This window comes from Callithrix jacchus, chromosome 4 (assembly GCF_049354715.1).
Source record: "Callithrix jacchus isolate 240 chromosome 4, calJac240_pri, whole genome shotgun sequence".
In the NCBI taxonomy this organism is placed as follows: domain Eukaryota; kingdom Metazoa; phylum Chordata; class Mammalia; order Primates; family Cebidae; genus Callithrix; species Callithrix jacchus.
In genome coordinates, this window is record NC_133505.1 from 45,315,301 (window position 1) to 45,342,039 (window position 26,739).

The 26,739-nt window shown below is 52.7% G+C and overlaps 1 protein-coding gene and 1 long non-coding RNA gene across 5 annotated transcripts; one reads left to right on the top strand and one right to left on the bottom strand.

The window, feature by feature from the left end:
* The first annotated feature begins 2,321 nt into the window (after nucleotides 1-2,321).
* On the top strand, nucleotides 2,322-26,413 carry FGD2 (FYVE, RhoGEF and PH domain containing 2). 3 transcript variants are annotated; one of them, XM_008994352.4, is made up of 16 exons: nucleotides 2,322-2,552; nucleotides 5,511-5,742; nucleotides 7,949-8,026; nucleotides 8,671-8,819; nucleotides 10,582-10,738; nucleotides 10,936-11,074; nucleotides 11,609-11,667; nucleotides 11,854-12,000; nucleotides 12,735-12,827; nucleotides 18,089-18,168; nucleotides 18,255-18,285; nucleotides 18,974-19,066; nucleotides 19,619-19,750; nucleotides 23,198-23,341; nucleotides 24,850-24,996; nucleotides 25,336-26,413. In XM_008994352.4, exons 1-16 carry the CDS (start codon nucleotides 2,479-2,481, stop codon nucleotides 25,549-25,551), a joined length of 1,971 nt encoding a protein of 656 aa, XP_008992600.1. In that variant the 5' UTR covers nucleotides 2,322-2,478; the 3' UTR covers nucleotides 25,552-26,413. The 3 variants fall into 3 exon arrangements, with proteins under 3 accessions (XP_008992600.1, XP_054109913.1, XP_008992602.1); XM_054253938.2 differs by having other exon boundaries at nucleotides 26,159-26,413; XM_008994354.4 differs by lacking the exon at nucleotides 23,198-23,341.
* On the bottom strand, nucleotides 2,341-15,623 carry LOC144582138 (uncharacterized). 2 transcript variants are annotated; one of them, XR_013534199.1, is made up of 2 exons: nucleotides 8,111-15,623; nucleotides 2,341-7,975 (listed from the first exon to the last, which is right to left on the bottom strand). It is a non-coding gene; the product is annotated as an uncharacterized LOC144582138 (long non-coding RNA). The 2 variants fall into 2 exon arrangements; XR_013534198.1 differs by having other exon boundaries at nucleotides 2,341-7,978.
* Nucleotides 26,414-26,739: the final 326 nt, after the last annotated feature.

A 26,739-nucleotide genomic window follows, 5' to 3' on the forward strand; every position in this document is an offset into this window, starting at 1 on the left:
GGAAACCCCAGAGAGGAACACCAGGGAGGGCGGCACCTCAGGCCAGGGAGGGCATGGGGAAGGACAGCATTTAAGAGTGATTCTGACCAAGCCTCTAGACCTAACCACCATCGACAGGAAATCCAGGGTATGGTACTGCAGTGGGCAAAGTCCTGGCCACGGGACCTACAGGACCAACAACCCAGTGCCCCTCCACTATACTGTGTGAGGAAACAGAAGGAACCAGGGAAACCTGTGGATGAAAAGTGACTTCATCCATGTGACAGCTCAGGGAATGTGTGGTCCTTACTTGGATTTTGATTTTTTTTTAAATTTAACATTGATGAGGCATTGGCACTTGGAATGTTTTCTGGATATTTAATTATATTGAGGAATTCTTGCTAAATATCTCTTGGGGTATGATAACGGTAATATTATTTCATATGTGTATACACATGGATATAGCATGTAAAGCTTATATGTCTATGTAAAACAATGTTACTATTATACACATGTACATATGCATATACATTTACGTGTGTGCGTGTTTAGTTATTTAAAGGGTTCTTACCTTTCAGATACACACTGAAATGTTTATGGGTAACATCATCTGACATCTGGGATTTTCTTTAAAATGACACAAGAAGGGAGATTCGCTGTGGTTGCAACAGGGACGGGAACAGGGACGGGACTGGCTGTGAGTTGAGAGCTGTATGGTCTGGATTAGGGGTTCATGAGGTACACTGCACTATTCCGTCTACTTTTGCATATGTTCTAAATTCTCCACAATAAAAGGTAAAAAACAAAGATGTCAGGAGGATTAGTAAGACTTAGGGTTTAGGGCAGGGGCCAGCATCTGGTGGGAGAAACCACTCAGGCGAGGCTTGGGGCGAGAGAGGCTGTTGGCGTGTGAGGCCCCAGAGGTTCACAGTTGCTGGAGTGTGAAGCTGTGTCGGGTGCTTCACGTACCAAGAGCACCGAGGCTCAGGCCCTGCACTCCAGGGCAAAGACCAGAGCCCAGTGGGAGAGCCCTGAACGGCCTGTGGGGCTTGAAAGAGGGGAATAGAGGCAGCGGCCATTTATTCTGGAAGGGCCGGGAGACCAAGTGGTACAGGAGACACCAGTGTCTTAGGAACAGGGAGGCCTGGGGATGGAGCAGCAAGAACATGGTCATCCAGGTTCCCAGCAAATCTTTGCTGGAACTATATAGAACCTTTGCTTTGGAAATCCAATTTCTCTTGCAGTCTTCCCAGGTGATCTTGGACAAGTTACTTAACCTCTCTGCTTCTGTTACTTCCTCTGTAAAGTGGGGATAGGAATAGTACCTTCCTCATGAGGTTTTTATAGGATTAAATAAGAAAATACTCATAAAGCATGAAAAAGAGTGTGTGTTAGCTATTATTATCCTCAGAGTTTCAGGGAGGAAGCTGCCCTCCCTTGGGGTAATGAGGTGATGACAGCAACAACTGAAATGAGAGAACCCCAGTGGGGAGGTGGGGACACCACAGAACTCCCTGCCACCCTTACCAGGTTTGTCATTATTTTAAATAAAAGAAGTTGTTTTTTGGTTAGGTACAGAGGCTAACATCTGTAATCCCAGCACTTTGGGAGGCTGAGGCAGGCAGATCACCTGAGGCCAGGAGTTCAAAACCAGCCTGACCAACATGGTGAAACCCCTTTTCTACTAAAAATAGAATAAAACTAGCCAGGCATGGTGGTGCACGCCTGTAATCCCAGCAACTTGGGAGGCTGAGGCAGGAGAATTGCTTGAACCCAGGAGGTGGAGGCTGCAGTGAGCCAAGAATGTGCCATTGCACTCCAGCCTGGGCAACAAGAGCAAAACTCCATCTCAAAAGAAAAAAAGAAGCTGTTTTCTTACAGCTGTGAGTGGGGGCAGATGGAGAAAAGAAGGTGCTAAGAAGGAGACCAAGTAAAAGCCACTGGACCTTCTGAGGGAGGAAGCGTGGTTGGCTGGAACCACCAGGCAAAGACACCAGCCAAGGGTCTGGCTCCATGTGGACATTAAAAAACTTTTTTTAGAGACAGTGTCTCGCTCTGTTGCCCAGATTGGTCTTGAACTCCTGGGCTCAAGCAATCCTCCAGCTTCCGCCTCCTAAAGCACTGGAATTACAGGTGTGGACCACTGCACCAGTCCATACGGGGCTCCAGAAACTACCCCTGGGCCCTGCCATCTCTTAGATGTCTTCTGGAATGGGGATCTACAGGCGTGAAAGGTCAGTCCCCATGAGGAAGAGGCGGGGCCTAAGCAGGCTCCTCCCACTGCAGGATCGCTGGCCTTTCCCCTGAAGGGTTGTAGCTCCGGGACCACTTCCCCTTTCTTCACTCTGAAGCCAGGAGCAGGCCTGCTGAGCCCTGGAGAAAGATGAGAGCAGATTTGTGGGTGATTTAATCTATCTGTCCCAGGCCAGGGCAGCTAAGTGTGCTGGCTTGAGGCCTCTCTCTCTGCTTCGGTAGCTGAGAACCATCCTGGAAACCGGCATGATGAAGGGGGCAAGTGAGGAGGAGAAGCTGGCATCTGTGTCCAACCTGGTCACTGTGTTTGAGAATAGCAGGTATGGGCGTCTGAGGTGGGAGGGTCACCATGGTAGGCTGGCAGCCACCCTCCAGCCTTTCTGCCCACCTTGGGCCCTTGGGCAGCACAAGACCCTCCTGCCTCCAGGTGTGGTGCAGGGCCAGGCCCACCTTGGGCCCTCATAGCGAGCAGCTCTCTCCCTGGGCCTTGCCCTGGACCCTCCTCCTGCCGGGGCAGCCCCATGTCCCTCAGTCATGGATTCCTCAGAGCATGGGAGAGTGTTGGTGGCACACCATGAGCCAGGCAGGGGTGAGAGTGCAGACAGGTGTGGTTACGAGCAAGCATGGGCAGATCAAAGCCCCTGTGTGGGCACAGGACCCAACCCAGTGCCCGCCAGCACCCCGCAGAAACAGTAGCTGATACTTATCAAGCATTCACTCCCTATGATTAGAATAACCTTATAATTTATCATTCGGCAGATAATTGAAACTGAAAGTAAATGCCAATAAAATTTGGTGGTGGGGGCATTACAGTGAAAGCTGGGACTATATGAGGCAAACCAGGATGTATCGTTAGCCTACTGATGGGGGACTTCCTACTCTAAGTTTATGTCCTTACTTATTTAATTTAATCACCAAACAGCCTAACAGGGGTAGACTCTATTTCTGCTCCCATCTTATAGATGAGGAAATGGAGACACAGAGAGGTGAGGATGCCAAGTGCTTTAAGTTAAGTATCTGGAGCAAAATCTGGAGGGAAAGGGCTGGGCCAGATGTGTGGAGTCATAGGTAGCCCTGGAGCGTGTGTGTGTGCGCACATGTGTGCACATGTGTGTGTGTGTGCATGTGTGTGGTATCAATTCATTCTGTGGCATTTTTTAAACCCAGGACTGTGTTAGGGGCTGTCCCAGGTAGAGTTTTCTGGAAATAGATTAAGACAGAGGTTTGCCTCAGGTGGTTTATCAGGGAGAGCTTTTGGAAACAACAACTGTGGGCATGAGGGAAGAAGGGCTGGGCAGGGGGAGATGCTGAGCTGTGATACGCTTGCCACAGAGGATCAGCCTGTCCCAGGGAGCTCTGGAGCTGGGATGCCTCTTGGTTGTTCCAACTGGGGCAGAGGGCTGAGGGTTTGTATCTCCATGTAGAATGGACAGGAGACTATGAGTGAGGCAGCTCTCTCTTCCAGAGAGTAAGTCCCAGAGAGAGACTCAGCCAATAAATTACCCGTCAGCCCCCAGTACTACCAGCAACTGGTGGGGATCATGTGGGGAGGCCTCACTCCTGAAGGAGGGACATGGGTGGCACAGCACAGCATCCTACAGGGACTGTAGAAGATGAGGAAGTATTTCTGTCTTTGGATGCCGAGCTCACCTGCTAACCATGATCATGGACAATAGATGTCCTAGGAATGACCCAGATGCTGTTTTGAGGGCACTCATGGCAGGTAACGTTTCCTGTAGGCTTCAGGGTGGAGCTGGCATAGATGGAAACCTAGTCTTCAACTTCCTGAGCTGGGTGATTCTCCCCTGCTTCTCCAGGGTCTTTGCCAAGCTCGCCCTGTTCAGCACCAAGGACAGCTCTTAGGTGCTGCCTTCCTGGCCCACCACCCCCTTGAGTGTGGGGTGGATGGCCCCACCTCACTCAACGTGCTTGGCACGGAGTAGGCACACTGGGGTGGAGCCCCTCAGCATGCTGTGCTCTGCCCAGGCCACACCCCTGGCAGGAGCTGGTAGTCCTTAGATGGGAGTGAGGTCCCAGCAGGTGTCATCAAGAGGGTGAGAGCCACCCCTTACTGAGTGAGAGGACCCATGCCAACTGCCTTGGCCTGGGCTTCCTTATGAGGTCTCTAGCACCTTAGCTGATCTGAAACTGAGGGGCAAAGAGGAAACAGAAGCTGGCCAGGGCCACTAGGACAGAAATGCAGAACCTGAAACCAAATGTAGAACAGAAAGCCTGAGAGCCAGCTACTCCCATGAGCTGCAGACCCACGGGCTGAGGAATCAGGGCTGGGAGAGCTTGGAAGTAGCCACACAGCCCTAGGTCCCAATGCTCTTGCTGCCACAAACCCAAATGTGTCACCTGGGGCAAGTCACTTTGACTCTGAGGACCTGTTTCTCCTTTACTCAAATGGGGAGGGGCAGGTTAGGATGAAGGCCCGGAAAGCAGTCACCTGATTTGAATCCCGCCACTGCCACTTCCAAGCTGAACATTACTTATCCTGTCAAGACCTCATTTTCCTTAACTGCAAAATATGAGTAATGAAAACCTTTCTCATGGAGTTTTGGAGATTTCATATTTGTTCAGCCTTCCACTTCCTGGCTTGTCTTTCTCATAAGTATGCCTCCCCTATGCTGTCATCATGAGTCTTTCCACACCGAGGGCAATGCTGGATATATTCAGCCAGGGTGGGGTCTGTTATCTAAAGAATTTGAGTGGTCTGCAGAACCCAGTACACGGGGTAATAAAGCTGCCCTATTAAGGCCCATCCCTGGGAGAACAGAGAATCTGCTGTTGGGCTGGCTCCCTCTGCTTCCGGATGTGTGGAGGGTGTCAATCCATTGAGAAGCCCCAGCTTTTGCAGGCCTGCTTTCACTTTAGATTGTTCTGTGGCTCTCACCTTCCTTTGACATATAGATTACTAATGTGGAAACTGAAAACAGAAGTGAGGTCCAAAGGTGAGCTTGATCCAGGGGTAACCACCTAAAAACTCCTATACACAGAAAGGAGGATTCCTGGTTTCATTTTAAACAAGGAAGTATGTAGTTCCCCAGAAAATAAAATACGGTCCACCCTGACTCATTTGAACACTGAGTTCCCTCCGAGGATGTATTGGGAGAGCAGTGAAAGTCTTACTTAGCATGTTCCCAAGTGTTCCCTTAGCACTCAGGGGCCCCTGCCCTGCGGATTTGCACCAGGCTACCCAGATCCACACCAGGGACTTGCTGCTGTTTTCCCTGTTCTCCAGGCAGGAAATTCTCGGGTCTGTCTCTTCTCCCCAGGAACCCAGGAGGAGCACCCAGAGACCGCAGGCTAGAGGATGCACATCACCGCCCTGGGTGCAGGCCTCCCGAGTCCCCAGGACCATGGGAGAAGCCGAATGTCAGGGGGTCCATGGAGTCTGAGCCCAGGACAGTCAGCAGGAGGTACCTGAACTCCCTGAAGAACAAACTGTCCAGCGGAGCCTGGAGGAAATCTTGCCAGCCTGGGACCCTCCCAGGATTGGGGACACAGGTGCCTGAAGGCTGGGGTAAAGGTGTGGTTCTAGGGTGGGGAGCTCCCTCTGACCTCCCCTCCACACATCTCCCCTAGCCAGAGCCAGCAGTTCCCCAGGAGGGGGTCTAATGCAACCAGATGTCAGCTGGGAGCTAAATTTCCCAATCCTTAATGGCCTTTGATCTAACTGCCTACGATGCACTGTGCTGGATTCCTTTGTGAGTCCCTTGTGTGGGAGTTTTTTGGCGAGGAAGTTGAACACTAACAGTTTAAGGCACTTATTCAAGGCCACACAGCTAGGAACAGTCTCCATCTTGTGAACCTGGTTCCCTGCTCAGGTGGGGCCTCAGTTTACCCAATGGAGGAGACAACATCCCCAACCTAGAAATAGAGATCTGAGTGCAAATTTTCCTGCCCCTAGACTAAAGCCCGCTCTGATCTGTTCTGTGGCTTGCAGTTTTCTCATCTGCAGAGTTCAAGGGTTCGCATGCAGATACTGTGCAGACAAATTTCCTGGAGTCACATCCCAGCATGTCTGCTTCCTAACTGTGTGTCCTTGGGCAAGTCACTTGAGTCTCTTTGTGCCACAGTTTCTTCATTTGCAAAATGGGGATGGTGGTTATAGTAATGTGTCCTGGTTTTCAATCGCTGCTGAGCAAATGACTCAAAAATGTTGTGGCTGGCCAGGCGCAGTAGCTCACACCTGTAATCCCAACACTTTGGGAGGCCAAGGCAGGCAGATCACCTGAGGTCAGGAGTTCAAGACCAGCCTGGCCAACATGGGGAAATCCTGTCTTGACTAAAAATACAAAAATTAGTTGGGCATGGTGATGGGCGTCTGTAATCCCAGCTACTCAGGAGGCTGAGGCAGGAGAATTGATTGAACCCAGGAGGTGGAGGTTGCAGCGAGCTGACATTGCACCATTGCACTCCAGCCTGGGTGAGAGAGCGAGACTCTGCCTCAAAAAAAAAAAAAATGTGGCTGAGCACGGTGGCTTATGCCTGTAATCCCAGCACTTTTGGGAGGCTAAGGCAGGTGGATCACAAAGTCAGGAAATCGAGATCATCTTGGCCAACATGGTTGAAACCCTGTCTCTACTAAAAATACAAAAATTGGGCATGGTGGCACATGCCTGTAATTCCAGCTACTCGGGAGGCTGAGGCAGGAGAGTTGCATGAACCTGGGAGCCAGAAGTTGCAGTGAGCTGAGATCTTGCCACTGCACTACAGCCTGGGCGACACTCCATCTCAAAAAAAAAAAAAAAAAGTTGGGGCTGAATGTAACGACTTATCATGTTTTGCATTTTGTGAGTGGACTGAGATGCTGCGGGGGTTTTTCTACTGGCCTCACTCAGGAGTCTGTATGATTCTGCTTGGGCTGCCATAACTAAATACCTGAGACTTCAACACCAGGCATTTATTTTCTCACAGTTCTGGAGGCTGGAAGGCCAAGTTCAAGGTGCCTTTAGGTTTGGTTCCTGGAGAGGTCTCTGCTCTTGGCTTGAAGATGGCCGTTTTTTCAGTGTGTCCTTGCATGGTCATTTCTTTTTTATCTCTGGTGTGTCTTCCTCTTCCGACATCCATCCTACCAGTTTAGTGCCCTACTCTTATCATTGCATTTAACCTCAATGACCTCCTCACAGGCCTCACCTCCAAATACATTTATATTTGGGGATTACGGCTTCAACATTTGGTTGGGGGACACAATGTAGTTCCTAACAGGGTCTCTCAAGTAGCTGCAATCAGATGGTGGCTGGGGCTGGGATGCCCAAGACAGATCAACTCGCAAGCCTGGCATCTGGGCAGGGGCGGCTGGAAGACGAGGCTCAGCTGGGATGCTGGCAGGTCTGGGCTCATTCCTCCATGTATTCTCCAGGCCTTTCCTCTCCACGTGGCCTGTCCACAAGGCCTCCCTATCAGAGCTGCCAGACCCCTTGATGTAGTGGTTCACATCAAGGGGTCTGGTGGAAGACAGCACAGGTGGAAGCTTCCAGGTCTCTTAAGGCTAAGGCCGAGAACTGGCACAGCCTTACTCAGCTGAATTCTCTGTGAAGGCCCTCTCAAGGCTGACCCAGATGCACTGCGGGGAGGGGGCTGGGGGGTAGGGGAGAGGCCCATGAATCCCAGGAGGTGTGCTTCTCTGTGGCATCTTTGGAAACTGAACTAAGGTCCCCATCAGAGGAGACCAAAGACTTCTCCTTCTCTCACCTCCAATCTTCTGCAGGACCCAGAGAAGAAGATCGTCCAGGAGCTGCTGGAGACAGAGCAGGCTTATGTGGCACGCCTCCACCTGCTAGACCAGGCAGGTGGCCAGGACACCCCCCTCCAGAGCCCCAGCCCTGGGTCTCCTCACCCCACCCCTGCTTAGCCTTCCCACCCTGCTCACCAGGACTTTGACTCCAGGAAGCCTTAGGCCTTTGGCCTTGCTGGCTGGGATTGGGATAGAATCAGGAAGTCATGTTAGCTGCACTCCCCATTCTGCCCATGGTGCCCAGGCTGGCCCCTGCACAGCAGAGAACACACCAGCTGGCCCTTGCAGGCCTGCACAGCATCCTCATCTGTCATCCTAATGCCCACAGTCTCACCATGATCTTACCTTTCACACTTTTTAAGGAGCCCTAAGGCTAGAGGGTTACTCCTCCCCGCAGGGAGCTCTAGTCTGATGAAATCCAAGACCTCCACAGACCCAAGTTGGGCCTGTTTATGACATTCATCGGCTGCCAGCTTTTGGCCCAGTCCCTGCATCTCTAGGCCTTGCCTTGCCTGTCTGTAAAGTGGCCAGAACACAGGCTCCCTTGCCTTCTCTTCCCAGGGTTAGTGTGAGGATGCCGGGAGACTGGGGAGGTGGAAGCATGCAGTAGGCTGGGTGGGACCCCAGTTTCCCCCGGGCCGGTGTGTGGGTGGCTCCCTGTCACTGTAGTGGGTGACCAGTGGTGGCGGCTGCAGGTATTTTTCCAGGAGCTGCTGAGGGCAGCCCGCAGCAGCAAGGCCTTCCCCGAGGACGTGGTCAGGGTCATCTTCTCCAACATCTCCTCCATCTACCAATTCCATTCTCAGTTCTTCCTCCCAGAGCTGCAGCGGCGCCTGGATGACTGGTGAGGTCCACCAGGAGCCCCTGAGACCCCAGACCACAACCCTGGCCGGGTGGAGGTGGGGAGCCCCCAGGCACTGGGTTCAACCTTCTAGACCCAGGCCCTTGCTGTGTGCCATGACAGTCTCCTCCCGGGCGGTTGGTCTGTCTGCACAGTGAGTGGCTTGGGTGAATGGGCCCTGAGAGGCTGTGTGTGCAGATTGCTTCCTGGGGAAGGGGGTGGATCAGGTCCTGGCCAGGCCAGGTGACCAAGTGATTTTGGAGACAGTGAAAATAGTCAGTGCTAACTGAGGGCTTCCTACATGCCTGGCCTTGGGCTTTCTGCCCATTAACTCACTCAGTCTTCACATCAGCCTTCCATGTGATGATGGCATCATGGTTACCAGGAAACCCTCTAGTTTTCAGAGATGGCCACTAAAGCAGTTAGCAGTGAAATTACTTGCCTCAATAGTTTGCCATGAAGTCTAGGATATCCTTTAAGAGCTTTAGCAAAGAAGAATGTTAGTAACTGTTAAACCTAGTGATGTACTGATTGCTTAAAACATTTATAATAAATTGGGTATTTTTCTTTTTAAGAAAAGAACAGCCGGGTTTGGTGGCTCACACCTGTAATCCCAGCACTTTGGGAGGGAGGCTGAGGCGGGAAGATCACTTGAGCTCAAGAGTTTGAGACCAGTCTGGGCAACATGGTGAAACCCCATCTCTACCAAAAATACAAAACTTAGCCAGTGTAGTAGCAGGCACCTGTAGCCCCAGCTACTCAGGATGCTGAGATTGGAGGATTACTGGAGCCTGGAAAGTCGAGGCTGCAGCGAGCCATGATCGCACCACTACGCTTTAGTTTGGGTGACAGAGAATAACCCTGCTCTGTCTTAAAAAAAAGAAAGGAAAGAAAAAAAGAAAGAAAGAAAGAGAGAGAATAACCCTATGAGATCACCTGCCATCATTCCAATTTTTTTCAGTGAGAAAATTAGGGTACAAAAAGGCTAAGTGACTTGCCTGGAAACAGCCAGCATGATTGGTGCATCCCAGGAGTCAGGCTCAGGAAGCCCCACACCCAGGCCGTGGCTCCTTGCTGCTCTGCTGTAGCAAGCCCTGCCACGGGGTGATCCTGGAGAAGTTCTTTAAAACATATATATGTACTGATTGCTTAAAACATTTATATACACTATGCATATATTAAACTATCTCTATATAGTTTGTGGTGGGGGGGCATAGAATGAGGTTTCACCTTGATGCCCAGGCTGGTCTTGAACTCCAGGGCTCAAGCCATCTGCCTGCCTGGGCCTCCCAGAGTGCTGGGAGTACAGGTGTGAGCCACTGTGCCTAGCCAGTCCTGGAGAAGTTCTCACCCCTCTGAGCCTCCACTTCCTCACCTCTAAGATGGGCTAGTGGCTGTCCCCCCTTCAGGGTTGTGAAAATTACGTGGAATGAGACGCGTGGCACGTCCTGGGTAGTGCTTGGCAGGTGGCCCTTATTCTTGTTACATAATGGAGCACGGAGCAGTCACTGAACACCTGCTGTGGGACCCGTGCTGGGCCTTGCAGATGAGGCCAATCTGGGACCAGAACAGCCTTTGCCCTTGGGGAGTCTAAGGAGCAGAGGGGCACACACATGTGAGGATGACACCCCTGTGCCCCGCCCTCACCCAGAATTGCCACGGAAAGCTTGCTTTGGGGGATTCAGGGAGCCTGGCCTCACCTGGCCCTCCCTAGAGTCGAGAGGAGGTCGCCAGGCTGAGGGCAATCCCCATGGCCCTCCTGCAGGACAGCCACCCCTCGCATCGGAGACGTGATCCAGAAGCTGGCCCCCTTCCTGAAGATGTACAGTGAGTATGTCAAGAACTTTGAGCGAGCAGCTGAGCTGCTGGCCACCTGGACCGACAAGTCTCCACTCTTCCAGGAGGTCCTCGCTCGCATCCAGGTGAGGCTGCGGGAGGGCTGGAGTCAGCATTGCCACTCCCAGCCTGCAGTGGTTCAGGTTGCCTTGAGCGATTTAGGGCATCTCCCAGGCTCAGCTGCTTCCATAGGCCCCTGCCCACTCGTCTGGCCCTCAGGGGCAGCCTGACCCAGCTCCCTGCTCTGGCCCTCTCCCTGTCACTCCCCCAATCTCTCCCCAAGAGCAGCGAGGCTTCAGGCAGCCTGACTCTACAGCACCACATGCTGGAACCAGTGCAGAGAATTCCACGCTACGAGCTGCTCCTCAAGGAGTATGTCCAGAAGCTGCCAGCCCAGGCCCCAGACCGGCCCGACGCCCAGAGTGAGGACACTCCTGGGGTCCCAGGGGGCTGGGGAGGCCCAAGCCATTCCCATATATTTATTGAGCTCCTGCTAAAATGGTTATGACCACCATCAGTCGTCAACATCAACCGCATACACATTATCCATACCATTAGCCATTTTTCACTGATGAGGACACTAAGGCCCAGAGAGATTTAGTGACTTGCTCAAGGTCACACAGCCAGAATGTAGCAGAGCCGGGATTTGAACTCATGCCTGTATGATGCCAAAGCCCATGCTCCTTCCATTATACCCTCTAGGTCTGGCTTGTTCTGGGGAGCAGTGAGAGTCACCAAAGCCAAATACTAAATGGCTAACTTTCAGTGGCTTTCAGTCTCTCAGCCCTGGGGGGCTCCCACCATTCAGACACCCCATGGCTGGGCTGCACAGGCAGGCTATTCCTGGGGGCTGTCGTGGCAGGTCCTGAGGGTGCTTTGTTGAACATCAAGGACCTCCAGCCCCAGCCACCAGCCCTAGATTCTTAGGGTATGAACTCTGGCCCTTCCCCTTTCAGAGGCTCTGGACATGATCTTCTCAGCTGCCCAGCACTCCAATGCGGCCATCACTGAGATGGTGAGCAGCCTACCCTCCCCTGGAGCCCTGTTCACTTCCCTGCAGGTCTCAGCCTGGTCCCACCCATGACACCTACCCCACTGCTGCCCTCGCTCTCATACCCCCATCCCCATCCCCACAAGGCAAGCCTTCCAGAAGCAGGTGAACCCTGCCCAGCCTTGGCTGAGGATGCACCCAACCCCCCAGGAGCGGCTGCAGGACCTGTGGGAGGTGTACCAGCGCCTGGGCCTCGAGGATGACATCGTAGACCCCTCCAACACGCTGCTCCGTGAGGGCCCAGTCCTCAAGATCTCCTTCCGCCGCAGCGACCCCCTAGAGCGCTACCTTTTCTTGGTAGAGATGTGCTGGGAGCCCCTCTCCATACTGGCAAGGGAAGTTCATGGACCACTCTGGCCCGAGTCATGCTGCCTGGCCTCTACCTGGCACTTTGGGGGACAGGGAAGAGACCGCTTCTCTGTTCTTTCCTGCTTTGGCACCCAAGTGACTTTGGACAGGTCACCTGCTGCCTCCAAGTCTCGGAGATTTCCAACCCACAGGTTTCCCAAACATGTCGTAGGAAGTAACAGAATCAGAGTTTGAACTCAGTCTGTGAGTTTGAACTCCAAAGCCTGTGGTATTAATCTGTGCTCTAGAGAGAGCACAGCAGGAGGGAGTAAGGTTAGCTACTAGGAAGAACTGCCCTGAGTTTGCATGGAAGAAGCCAGGGGATCTCCTGAGATCTGAAAAGGTGGTCCTGCCTGGAGGCCTGGGGGAGGCAGCTAGAACCTCTTATAAACCCCTGCCATCCTGAGCCCCTGTTGAGAAAGGCCTTGTAGGTTTCTGAGGTCTGCTGTGGTCCCTTGATGTCCACAGGTAGAGTGGCCCTTCAGTAACCATCCTAGGGGTATTGGGAGCTTGGCAGCCCCTTCCTCATCACCTGCATCATCACCTACGATGTCCAGTGAGCTGGCCAGACTGTGCTCAAAAGGGAGGGTGGTCCAGTGGTGCCCGGCCCACCCTCAGGGAAGCCCCACCCGGTCGTCCTTCCTGTCCCTGCCATGGCACACTCATGCCTGTGTCTCCTGCAGTTTAACAACATGCTGCTGTACTGTGTGCCCAGGGTGATCCAGGTGGGCGCCCAGTTCCAGGTGAGGACCCGCATCGACGTGGCCGGGATGAAGGTGAGAGGCCCCCTGCACACCACTGGCTCCACCCCAAGGGCAGGACTGAGTACAGGGAGACAGGAGGGGCCCACCAGGTTCCCAATCAGAGAACCAAACCCTTGCAGGACCTGGGCAAACATGGAGATGGGAGAGTGTGGGGTGAGAGCTCTCCCATCTGGGTTCCCAGCCCTCCTGCCTAGTCCTTCCCAGCTTCTCACAGGCCTGGCGCTCCCTTTGGGGCAGTCCATGAGCCAACTTGGCCTTTCTCTGCTTTCCCTACTGTATATCACTGATTCGAAACTTCAATATGTGCACAAAACCTCTGGGCGTCTTGTAAAGATGCAGGTTCTGAGTCGAGATCGGGGGTGGCCTGAGAACCTGCATTTCTATCCAGTTCCCAGTTAAGATGGACCCCACCAGCAGGGTAGTGAGAATTAAATGAAATGAGACGTGTCCTGCGCAGTGTATGCTGATACCGCAGGAGCACAGATCATGTTTTGAGTAGGAAAGGTCTCCAGCGTCAGCACAGCGCTGGCTTGTGTGTGTCCCCATCTACCTCATCCAGAGATTGCGGCAAATGAGCAGTAGCCCATCATGGTGCCCATTGACTGGGTGTCCCCATGGGGGACCATCAGATCCTCCTAACCGCCCCATGATGCCAAGATGCAGGGTCTGTTAGAATCTCCTGGATTTTTTTTTTTGAGATGGAGTCTCACTCTGTGGCCCAGGCTGGAGTGCAATGGCACAATCTCGGCTCACTGCAACCTCCGCTTCTGGAGTTCAAGCATTTCTCCTGCCTTAGCCTCCCAAGTAGCTGGGACTACAGGCTCGCGACACCATGCCCAGCCAATTTTATATTTTTGGCAGAAACGGGGTTTCACCATGTTGCCCAGGCTGGTCTCAAACTCCTGACCTCAAGTGATCCAACCACCTCCCACGTTGGCCTCCCAAAGTGTTGGGATCACAGGCGTGAACCACCACACCTGCCCTGTTTTTTATCTTGTAAAATTTTTTTAGATTTTGCCAGGCACGGTGGCTCACACCTGTAATCCCAGCATTTTGGGAGGCCAAGGTGGATGGATCACAAGGTCAGTGAGTTTGAGACCAACCTGACCAACATGGTGAAACCCCATCTCTACTAAAAATACAAAAATTAGCCAGGCATGGTGGCGGCGCCTGTAATCCCAGTTACTCAGGAGGCTGAGGCAGGAGAATCACTTAAACTAGGGAGGCGGAGGTTGCAGGGAGCTGATATTGTGCCACTGCACTCCAGCTGGGCCACAGAGCAAGAGTACATCTCAAAAATATAGATAGATGATAGATAGATAGATAGATAGATAGATAGATAGATAGATAGATAGATAGATTTTTACTACTCAAAAAATATAATTTTACTACTTAAAAAGTATAATCTATAGTATACACATTCTAAAATCAAACAATATAAAAAATGCATGCCATGAAAATCTCCCCACTCTGTCCCCTAGGTCCCCTTCCTGAAGGCAGCCCTTGCGTCTTGTGAGGGCTTCCAGAAGTGATCTTAGCCTAGCAAACAAATAATATATAATAGGATTGTTTCATTTATACCAGAAGCAGTGGTATACTCTACACATTTTTCTGGACTCTGCTTTTTTTTAACTAACTGCAAATGCTGGAGACTGAGGTGCCCTTGCACTTGAGAGAGTCCTCATCCTTCTGCCAAGCTGCATTGCACCCCACTGTGCAGATGCTCCAGAATTTCTCCAACCAGTCTTCTGCTGAGAGACGCTAAGATTGTCTCTCAGTTGTCAGCGGCTGCAATCGAGGCTGCAGTGAATAGCCTGGTACAGCCTGCCTGTGCGTGAGTGTATCCACAGCTAATCCCATTTTTAAAAATGAGAAAACCAAGGCCCTGGAACATCTTTCTAACTTAAGTAACTTGCTTAAAGGTCATGCAAATGCTAGTTTGAGTGACCAAACCAGGATTTAGAGGCTGGCGTAACAAAGGCTGGCACTCCTGCATCTAATCACCTCGCTATGCTGTCGCCTATGAAGGCTTCAATGGAGGGGGTTAAAGCCTCTGGTGGAATTTCTGGCATTGTGGAGGACATGGCCAGAGAGGCTTCCCGACCGCCCCTCTCTGCTGGCTCCTGAGTCCTGGTGTGTCCTGAGGGCTGGGGCTGAAAGAAGCAGAGGTCTGGTCCTGCCCATCTCGGCACTCTTTCCTTCCCCCATTCCCCATCACCCTCACCCCTTTCAACCCCAGTAGGGAGCTGCGGGCAGGAGCTGAACCAGAATGCTCTCCCCTCTAGGGACCCCAGCAAAAGAGCCCTGCCCCTGCTCCTGACTGGGGTTACCTGGCATCTGGAGCAATCCAGGGCCTGGGGGTGGGGTGCAGCCTGGGAATGATGAAGGCTGATGAGGGAACATGGGTTCACAGCTCACCCCACACCTGAGCTGACTGAAGTCTTTCAGGAGTGCAGCAGTGGCCCTGGCATCCAGCTTTCCATCCTGAAGGAGCCAGAATGTCCCATAGACCAGGGCGTGTGCAGGCTTGTGTGTCTGGAGTCTGTGGTGAGTGAGGCTGAGAAAAGCAGGTTTATAGAGAGCTGCAGACAGAGAAATGGAGACAGGCGGCCCTGCCAAAGCACAGTCAGAGACCTGGGCACAGAAAAATAGACATCGACAGAGAGGAAGGCTAAAAAATAGATAAACCAAAACAGAGTCACAGAGAAAACAGAGAGAGCCACGCCTGAGAGCATCTGAAGCTTTGGGTGTGTGTTGAGGGCTCCCCAGCCCTGTGTGTGCTGCGTTTCTGGAGTCTGCTAGTCTGATACTCCGGCAGCCGCACAGCACCCTCTCCTGGACGGCTTGGGCCTAGCAGGTGCAGAGCTGTCCACTCAGCTTACATCTGTGCAGGAACCATTTTCTGAGGCTGAGGTTTGGAAGCCAATCTTGCCTTTAACTGTCATGATGGTTCCCATTGGCCTATGACTCCCTGGCCTCCTCCTTCCTAGGTGTCAGAGAGGCCTAGTTCACAGCAGTGGATTCTCCCCAAGGTCTGACTTGATCTTAGTATTTTGCCATCCCACACGGGCAGCCTGGGAAGAAGGAAGGGGTGTGGACACACATGCCCAGGGGCTTCATGTACAGTTGTGCAGGTTATACACTGCACAAGCATACCTCATCTAAGGATGTCTTCTGCACCCAACTGCAGATTAGCAGACTGTGATACAATATCATAGATGATATATTTATAGTGAGAATTGTCCAGCAGATGGCAGTCAAATGTCTTGTTCCAACAGTAGGTATTAAGCCAGTTTGCCAACAGATGTCAGTAAAGTGTTTTGAGGAAGGCTGTCCTTTTCTAATGAACAAAGGTACTGTATTGACTAGCAGGGGACTGAACTGACCCAGACCTGGGGAAAGTGGCTGAGGCTCAGCTCAGCAGAGCTCGGGAAACTCCTGTTGAAACCTTCTGGGGAGCTGGAAGCCTCTGTATGAACATCCAGGGGCAGCCTGGACCCTCAGGTCAGGAGCCCCCATCCCTTTTTTTCTGTCAAAAGCATGATATTTCTTCCTACTTCTGGACTGTAAACCTTGGGTTTCTCTCTTCTTTTCCCGTTTCCCCTCTCGCTGACCCAATTAGAAGCCTCTTCTCTCTTTCCAGTGCACCTGGGCAGGCCTGGACCATTTATGACGTTGCTTCCTAACTGGCCTTTGGGCTGCAGGTGTGTCCCATTTTGCCCAGATCCAGCCCCTCACTCATTGCACACAGCTGCTGGGGTGCTCTTTCCCAAACATCTCTTTCCACATAACTGGCTCCCCACTGCCAAGGGCATCGAGTTCAAATCACATCAACCCCTTCTAGAGCACAGCCCTCTCTGAGTTATGGTGAGCCGCCTGGAAGTATGCAAAGGCCTGACCATCACATGGCAGGGAGGCAGCAGAGGAGCTCAAGTGTTGGAGGAATTCAGTGGTAACGAAGTTTCCCCACACAGAGGCTCTTGTGCTCTCGACCTGTGTCTTAGGTTCTCTTTACAAATTTCTCTCCACATTGTCTGCGGGAAGTGTGTTTACAGGACTCTGGGGGTAGGATGGAAATAGATGTTCTTCCATCTTACCCATGGGGGCTGAAAATCTGGGATGGAATCCTTTTACCCTTTAGATGCTGTGTGACCTCAGGCAGATCTCTTGCCCTCTCTGAACATCTATTTCCTCATCTCCCAAATGAGGATGATAATATCTGCTTCTTAAGATTGCTGTGAAGATTATTTTTTTTCCTTTTCTTTTCTTTTTTTTTTTTTGAGACACAGTCTCCCTCTATCACCCAGGCTGGAGTGCAGTGGCGTGATCTGAGCTCATCGCAATCTCCACCTCCTGGGTTCAAGAGATTCTTGTGCCTCAGCCTCCTGAGTAGTTGGGACCACAGGCATGTGCACCATGTCCAGATAATTTTTGTATTTTTAGAAGAGATGGGTTTCCCCATATTGCCCAGGCTGGTCTCAAACTCCTGGCTTCATGTGATCCACCCGCCTTGACCTCCCAAAATGCTGGGATTACAGGCATGAGCCACTGCACTCGGCCAATATTATTTTCTTTAACATTTTATTATGGAAAATTTAAAACCAAGAAAATGGCACAATGGGGCCGGGCGCGGTGGCTCAAGCCTGTAATCCCAGCACTTTGGGAGGCCGAGGCGGGTGGATCATGAGGTCAAGAGATCGAGACCATCCTGGTCAGCATGGTGAAACCCCGTCTCTACTAAAAACACACAAAAGAATTAGCTGGGCATGGTGGCGCGTGCCTGTAATCCCAGCTACTCAGGAGGCTGCGGCAGGAGAATTGCCTGAACCCAGGAGGCGGAGGTTGCAGTGAGCCGAGATCGCGCCATTGCACTCCAGCCTGGGTAACAAGAGCGAAACTCCGTCTCAAAAAAAAAAACAAAAAGAAAGAAAGAAAATGGCACAATGAACCCTCATATACTCATCCAGGTTTGAAATCCAGTTTCCCTTTTTGTTGAATCCATTGTCAAAAATTGTCATCTCCCCCTCACACTGGATCAACTTAGCGGCTACTAACATTCCAGGAGCCATAGGCCCCATTTGCGGAGCGAGGCCCAGTTGCAGGAGCATTTGCTTGGCTCAACAGGCTTAAGGAGGTAGCGAACAAGCTCTGCGTTCCTGTCCGTCAAATCTGAATTCACCTTTGGGCACAATCCACCTCCCTCCATCCCTCGGTGCTATGCCTGGGACCTGGGTTATGACAAGTCTGAACTGGTTGCCTCCCTTCTGTTACAGGTGCGGGAGCTGATGGATGCTGAGTTCCCCTACTCCTTCCTGGTGTCCGGGAAGCAGCGCACCCTGGAGCTGCAAGCCCGGTAAAGGAGCTGGGGCGGCGGCCGGGCCAGGCGGGAAAACTGGGAGGGGCTGCTTTCCTCAACACCTGTGTTCATTTTCCGAGCAGGTCCCAGGAGGAAATGATTTCCTGGATGCAGGTATTGGAACGCTCCACGCTTCCGGGAGTCTTTTTTCTTTCTTGTTTTTTTCTGTCGCATTAATGGGCTATCATGCTGAAGCTCCTGGGATTCTGACCCTAGCCTATTTGGGCTGAAGGGGAGGGAGTGCTGTGTGTGTGCAGGGGAGGGAGGAATGCTCGTGTATGTGCGTGTGTGTGTGTTCATGTGTGTATGCATGTGCGTGCATCTGTGTGTGCATGTCTGTGTGTTTGTGTCTGTGTGTGTGTGCATGCATGTGTGTACATGTTTGTGTGTGCGTGTCTGTGCTTGTGTGTATTCATGTATGTGCATGCATGTATGTATGTGTCTTTGTGTGTGTGTTTGTGTGCACACTCCTATACCTGCATGTGCCCAGCGGCTTCCTGCTCTTCCTAAGGAGCTGGTCTGTGGCAGTTTGGAGATGGATCTGGGTTCCTATCCTGCTGCTTCTCACTGCCTAGCTGGGCAGTCCAGGGCCAGTCACTTACCCTCTCTGAGCCTCAGTTTTTACACCTGTAATCTGGGGCTGGTAGTTTCTCCTCCCCTAAGGCAGCCCATGTGTGTGAAGAATCCGGTGCCTGGCACTCAGTGGGCTTTCAGCCCTGTCTGTTGCATGTGTGGATGGATGGACAGAGGAGCAACCCCTCCCTCCCACTCCTCAAGCCCCCTTGTCCTCCCTGCACCCCAGGCCTTCCAAGCAGCCATTGACCAAATCGAGAAGCGGAATGAAACCTTCAAGGTTGCTGCCCAGGGGCCTGAGGGAGACACACAGGAAGAGGAGGTAAATGAAGCCGTCTTCATCCCTTGCTGGAGCCACCAGCCCAAACAGAGTTTGTCCCCTCTGTTTTACCTGTACCAGCTGGGAGGGACAGGGAGGGTCACCTGCCAGGAGAGACTGAAGGGACCCGGGGAAGCCCTCTCAGTGCATACTCAGTGCCTGAGCATTCCCATTAGCACAGCTGTCATGGGGAAGAGCTTCACCTCTCTGCAGTCCCAGCTGCAGTGGGCAGCAGGGTTTTGGGTTTGAAAGCATCTGAGAAATGTAATGTCTTGGGGAAGATGGAAGGAGAGTGCGGTAGGGGCTGGGGAGGATGTCTGTAGTGTGAGTTCAGATTCGAGCTCATCTCTAGCCTGCTGAGGCACTTGACCTCTCGGGGCCTGTTTCCTCGCCCATACATTAGGAATAATAGTAACTATCCTATCAGGTCAGTCACCTTCCTGCGGAAGCCCCAGGGAAGCCCAACACACAGAATCCCTGCCACAGCAGGTGGGCACAGGGCCCCAGGTCCTTGGAGGATGGGCAAAGAGGGTCACCAGGGGCCTTAACCCACAGCTGCAGTCTGAGGAGCTGGGCCTCCGGGCACCGCAATGGGTCCGGGACAAGATGGTGACCATGTGCATGCGCTGCCAGGAGCCCTTCAACGCCCTGACGCGCCGCCGCCACCACTGCCGGGCCTGCGGCTACGTGAGTACTTCTGAGAGCACTCCCGCCTCCACCTGCCCCACCCAGGCCTCCACCTGCCCCACCCAGGCCTCCACCTGTGTCACCTAGGCCTCCACCTGTGTCACCCAGGCCTCCATTCTTCCAGCTCAGGCCCTGCTTTTCCCCATCCTGGCCAAATCTGCTGGCTTCTACCAGTGCAGCCCAGTGGCATTAGGCATTAGCTCTGAGCCTGGCACATGTGTTATTACCTCATCTGGCCCTCACAGCATACTTCAGGGGGCTGCTATTCTCCCATTTTATAGATGGGAAAATGAGGCCCATCTATAAATGAGATTCAATTACCGCTCAAGGCACCCGGAAGCTGATCCTATTAATTTACCTGCTTTCTTACCATCATTTTCCACGACCCTGAGACCTAGAGCTACGAAATGGTCTCCAACTCTAGTGGGAGGGTGGGGGGCATCCAGCCCCTCACCCCCTCAGGCCTTACCCCACCACCTCACCAGACCCATGCCCTTTGTGCACCCACCCACTCCTCTTCTTGAACTCCTAACCTGAGGTGATCCACCTGTCATCCTCTTCTCTACCCGCCTCCGCTAGCGGTCCTCTCTTCTCAGCAAGTCCTGAGCGCCCTGGCACCTGATGGGTTCTGTTGCTAACTGTGCCCACTGCTTCAGGCCTGTTTCCTTATCTCCACCTTGGGGATCATGAACCCTACCTCCAGGGTGTCCATGAGGATTTGACCAAAAAATATTCTCTCCCTTCCCTCTCATTCTCTTTCTCTTTCCCCCTCCTCAACAGCTCAGGCAGGGCATCCTGTGCGGGTGAGGAAGGAGGTGTGTTCTTCCCCTTATCAAGCCAGTCCCAGTTATCAGAGGCAGACCTTGCTTTGCTTTTTAAGTATCTGCTGTACTTAGCTGTTCTGTTGACATCACAACCCCCTCTGTTTACTCTGCAGAGAAGCCCTTTACAACCTCAGTCTCTGATGACCTCCAGAGGATGGGAGAAGTCTAGCTGGACAGGGTGGGGCTAGTCAGGGAGGTGTCCCCAAAATGTGTGAAACTGCAGTCAGGATGCAGTCAGTTTCTAGGACTGAGGACACACCTGCGTTCAGATGTCAGTGATGAGTTACGTCCCTAAGCCAAATAGAAGCGATGTGGGGATTGGCTGCTGCTTCTGGTGATTCACATCTTCAAATAAGAGTTGAATCGATTCACATGTGTGACTGCAAGTAATCCTTAAAAATTACTTTAAAATAGTGCAATAGAAAGAGGCACAAAGAATAACAATGCCCAGGTAGCTGCCTTCCAGCTTCAGACAGAAAATATTCTGACAACTAAATTAAATGTATGGTCCTTGCTTGGATTTTGGCTGGGGGAAAATAAAGCTACCAAGTTTGTTCTTGGGACCACTGGGAGAAATGTGATTATGCCACATATCTAGATAATAATATTGTATCGGCTGGGCGCGGTGGCTCACGCCTGTAATCCCAGCACTTTGGGAGGCTGAGGTGGGTGGATCACCTCAGGTTAGGAGTTCAAGAACAGCCTGCCCAAAATGGCGAAACCGCATCTCTACTAAAAATACAAAAATTAGCCGGGCATGATGGTGCACACCTGTAATCCCAGCTACTTCGGAGGCTGAGGCAGGAGAATCACTTGAACTCAGGAGGTGGAGGTTGCAGTGAGCTGAGATGGCACCACTGCAATCCAGCCTGGGAGACAGAGCAAGACTCTGTCTCGAAAAACTAAAATAATAATAATAATAATATTGTATCAATGTGAAATTTCCTGAGTGTGGTAGAATGCCCTTGTTCTTAGGAGATGCTAGCTACATATTTAAGGTGTCAAGATGACTGTAATTTATTCTCAAATGTTTCAGAACAAATAAAATACATAGAGAGAGAGAGAGAGAGCAAATGTGGCACAAATGTTAATAATGGGTGAATTTATCATTGTATTATTCGTTAACTTGTCTGTAGGTTTGAAATTTTTCAAAATTAGAAGTTGGTGGAGGAAAAAATATTTACCAATTATATTTAAACATGGAACTCTCTCAATAAGAAAATTAAATGCCCCTAAGGTAGCGGAAGCCCCGTGTGGGGCTGTGCCCTGACTGTGGGTTCTCATGCCCGTGCAGACCTTCGTGCCTGCTGAGCCAGTGAGCCAGTGAGTCATCCTTTCGGTGGTTCAGGTGCCAGTTTCTGTCTCCCCTGCCTGCCAGACGGGAATCCTTGTGAGGGTGGGGCAGGGCCAGGCCTTCTTCTCCAGGTCCCTGCCAGGCCATGCTCTGTGCTGGGCACAGAGAGGAGCTTCCTGAGGGCTGGTGCAGCCTGATGAACAACACTCCTCCCTCTGCCCCTTTTTCCTGCCCTCCATCTCCAAGCCCACATCTGGGCTCCCACTAATGCCAAGCCTTCCTTGCAGTCATGCCTTGTAGCACCCACTGTTCCTCTCTGAGTCTTCCCAGGCCCCTTTGACCCAGTCTTCCAGCATGATCCACGTTGGCCTTTGGGGGATGTCTTCGTGGTGGGTTGAGACTGGGCCCCGCTCCACAGAGCACCCATGAAAAACGATCAGCCCACCATTTTTAGATGAAAACACACTTGACTTCATGATGGGGCAGAATACAAAGTTTGCATAAATCTTTTTTTTTTTTTTTTTGAGACAGTCTTTCTCTGTCTCCCCAGCTGAAGGGCAGTGGCACGATCTCGGCTCACTGCAGCCTTCATTTCCAGGATTCCAGCAATTCTCCTGCCTCAGCCTCCTGAGTAGCTGGGATTACAGGAGCGCGCCACCACGCCCACTAAATTTTGTATTTTTAATAGTGACGGGGTTTCACCATGTTGGTCAGGCTGGTCTCGAACTCCTGACCTTGTGATTCACCTGCCTTGACCTCCCAAAGTGCTGGGATTAAGGCGTGGGCCACTGTGTCCAGCAGTTTGCATGAAATCTTAAAGCTAAGCTGTGGCACTTGAAAGACACACCCTGTTTGTGGAGGGCCTGCCTGCCAGTTCATACTATGGCTCTGGGGATCAGGAGAGGACAAAAGCTGGGCGCTGCCTGCCTGGTGGGGTCTTTGGGAAAGTCAGGTGAGATGGCAGAGGGCAGGACTTGGAAAAGTGAATCAGATGCCAGTGGCCTGTCTGGAGCAAGCTCCTTGGGTTTACAGCGGCCCTCACATGGAGGGAACCTGGAGGGGAGAGAAGTTACGCCCCTGAGGTGGGGGTGGGCTCCTAAACCCCCCAGCTTAATAGCCCCGAGCCCAAGGTCCCCCACACACTGCAGCCTCCAGGCAGTGGGCTTCACCAGCGTTGGGGAGTGTCCCTGCTCTGCCTCCATTCCTCTCTTGAAACTTTCTTTTCCTCCCCCTGCCGCTGGTTGCTCTCACGCCCCACCTCCCCGCCAAGGCAGGAGCCCGGCCCTCCAGGGCCTGGTCTCAGCCACACCCCCCACGTGTCCTCCTCAGGTAGTGTGTGCCAGGTGCTCTGACTACCGTGCTGAGCTGAAATACAACAACAGGCCCAGCCGGGTATGCTTCCACTGCTACACCTTCCTCACCGGAAACGTGCTCCCAGAAGCCAGGGAGGACAAGAGGCGGGGCATCCTGGAGGTGAGGGCCACTGTCCCCATGCTCACCAACCGTCCTCCCCTCTGTTTAGGGAATGTGTGCCTGGCAACTGCCCTGGGCTGACACTGTCCAATGCCGAGGAGCAAGCCAGCTGTGGTCACACCCTCCCTCCTCTCCCTTCTCCTCTCTCTGCCCACAGACCCCAGGCTCCTCCCCACAGCCCAGGAGCCTGTCATCAGATGGAGGCACCCTTTGGCCGCAGGCTGTCTACACTCTTCTGCCCTTCCTCTATGTCTGTCCCCATCCAATAGCATGGCCCCTCTGGACAGCTCCTGTTCATGTCACCGTGCCCTGCCCCAACAGTCCCAGGGTGATGAGAGCTGGTGTCACAGATTCCATTTTACAGATGGGAACACTGAGGCTCCAGGTCAGACAGATTGGAGAGACTCCACTCTAACTGGAAGGGACTCCAGGGGCCACTCAGTCTTATCTCCTGGAGGCCTAGGGCTGGAGAAGTGACTTGCCCAAGGTCACAAGCAAGTTAGGAGCCAGCCCTCCAACCTCAGCCACAGGTGTTCTTTCTGCTGCCCTGGGGGCCTCACTGAGCCACACTTGCCCCCAACAGGCGCTCCCTATGGGGGTACAACTGTGCTCAGCTAAGCACCACAAATGCAATGCCAACCAGCCCAGTATCAGTTACCACCGTCCACTGCCCCTCCCTCATGAAGGCCAGGTTGACATCCCACTGTCCCTGGGAGGCAGGAGAGGGTCCTAGCTTATGCCAGCTGAAATTCACTTCCAAGTTCAAGTTGGCCTCTTTTGGCCAGGCAGAGTGGCTCATACCTGGAATTCCAGCACTTTGGGAGGCCAAGGTGGATAGATCATCTCTGGTCAGAAGTTGGAGACCAGCCTGGCCAACATGGCGAAACCCCGTCTCTATTAAAAATACAAAAAAAACCCACTCAGCCGAGCATGGTGGTACATGCCTGTAATCCCAGGTACTCGGGAGGCTGAGGCAGGAGAATCACTTGAACCCAGGAAGTGGAGGTTGCAGTGAGCCAAGATCCCACCATTGCACTCCAGCCTGGGCAACTAGAGTGAGACTCTGTCTTTAAAAAAAAAAAGTTGGCCTCTTTTCATGGACGTCTACCTGCTTTCCAATCCTCCCCACCCTCCCAGGCCCAGTCACTGCCCATGACCTCCCTGACCACTAGGTGACACGGCCTGCCCCTAGAGATGCTCAGCCCCTTCTCAGGGCCCGATTCTGTTCCCTGGAGCAGCTCTGGGCACCCTCCCGGCACCTGTCCGCCGTGGGCACACAGGAGACAGGTTCAGGCAGTCTGGGGTTTGGCTGCAGCTCTGCCACTGGCCAGCTAGCTGTGTGACCACAGGCACTTGATGGGACCTCTCTGAGCCTCAGCCTCAGGGACAAAGAACCCCTCCATACGGTACTGCTGTAAGGATTTGAGATAATAATTGCCAAGCCCCTAGACCAAGTTCTGACACTTGCGGCTGCTCTGCTCCCTGACAGTCCCTCCTTCTGGTTTTAGAAAGAGTCCTCAGCCGCACCCGACCAGAGCCTGATGTGCAGCTTCCTGCAGCTCATTGGGGACAAGTGGGGCAAGAGCGGCCCCCGGGGCTGGTGTGTGATCCCCCGGGATGACCCCCTGGTACTCTATGTCTATGCTGCCCCCCAGGTAAGGCCACCACCTGCCCCCCAGGCCCTAGCCTTCTCACAGTGTGTGCGTGAAGGGGGTTGGGGAGAGTATTGCTAGCTCCTTATGTCAGATAGGGAAACTGAGGCTCAGTGAAGATGTGGTATCCTGGAGGCTCAGGGTTAGTAGGTTTCAGAACTGGGCCCTGATTCTAAGTCACCACTGCTTTGCCCTCAGGGGCATCCAGTTCTCTCTCTTCCTTCCCCCTGCATTGGGGTTTGGGGTGTGAGCCATGCATGCGTGGCTGTTGCCTTCAGGAAGGCTATCTAGGGCAGTAGGACTGATGGGGACAGTGGCCCACTGCTCTCTCCTCCCCCGCAGGACATTCGGGCTCACACCTCCATCCCCCTATTGGGCTACCAGGTGACCGCTGGGCCCCAGGGGGACCCTCGGGTCTTCCAGCTACAGCAGTCAGGCCAGCTTTACACCTTCAAGGCCGAGACGGAGGAGCTGAAGGGCCGCTGGGTGAAGGCCATGGAGCGGGCGGCCAGCGGCTGGAGCCCCAGCTGGCCCAATGACACGGACCTGTCTGACTGAGCCACTGCCAGCCGCTCTTCTGCCCACCTCTCCCCACCCTGCACCCAACTCCTGCCACAGACTGACCCTGTGGCCTCAGTGACCCACCGCCCCAAGCGGTGCTTTCACAGAATTGATTCAGCCATCTGCACTTAGGCCATGTGTCCCGATCTGCGATTCAGGAAATACGGGTCCATTCCTTTCTACGAAGGGGACAAACAAGTGTCTCAGTTTGTCTTGCAGGGAGGGGGCTCCTGGGTCATGGGACTTCCAGTGCTCAAACCAGGAAAGCCCCAGGTGACCCCGGACTGCTGGTCACCCTAGTGTGGTTCCCAGCCAGGGCTGCTCATTGTGTCTTCCAGGGAGCTTTTCAAGAGTACTGATGAAAAACACATAGTAAATTGATTGGTCTGAGACGAGGGAGACCAGGTTCTTTTTTTTTTTTTTTTTTTTTTTTTGAGGCAAAATCTCACTCTGTTGCCCAGGCTGGAGTGCAGTGGCACAAACATGGCTCACTACAGCTTTGATCTCCTGGGCTCAGGGGATCCTCCCACCTCAGCTCCCCAAGTAGCTGGGACTACATTTGTGTGCCACTGTGCCTGGCTAATTTTTTTTTTTTTTTTTGTAGAGATGGGATTTCACCATGTTACCCCGGCTGGCCTAAAACTTCTGGCCTCAAGCGATGCTCCTACCTCCATCTCCACCTCCCAAAGTGCTGGCAATACAGGAGCCACCACACCTGGTACATGCATATTTTTTGAGAATGCCCACAGGAGTCTAATACATAGCGTGGGTTATGCAAACTACCACGACCGACGGTTGGTCCCCTAGCAAGTGCCAGGCATGATCGTAGTTATAAAAATAATAAACATCTATTGGGCCAGACTCTGTGCAAAGTGTTTTATGTGGATTATGTCACTTTGCCATCCAGAGTTATCCTTATTTCCAGGTGAGGACACTGACTCAGAGAGGGTTAGTAATTGGCTCAAGGTCATGTAGCTCATAGATGCCAGAGCCTGGTTTTAACCCATGGAACCAAGGTCAAAGCTCTTCCCAGCATGTAGCAGAACAATGAAGCAAGCAGAGAGGGGAGGAGAGTGAGGAGAAGGCAAGGAGAGGGAAAGAGAGTGAAGAAAGCTGGGAAGACAAGAGGAAAAAGTGAATGGTGGGAGGAAGGGGGACGGGAGGAGTGTCCCTGTCCCCTCATCC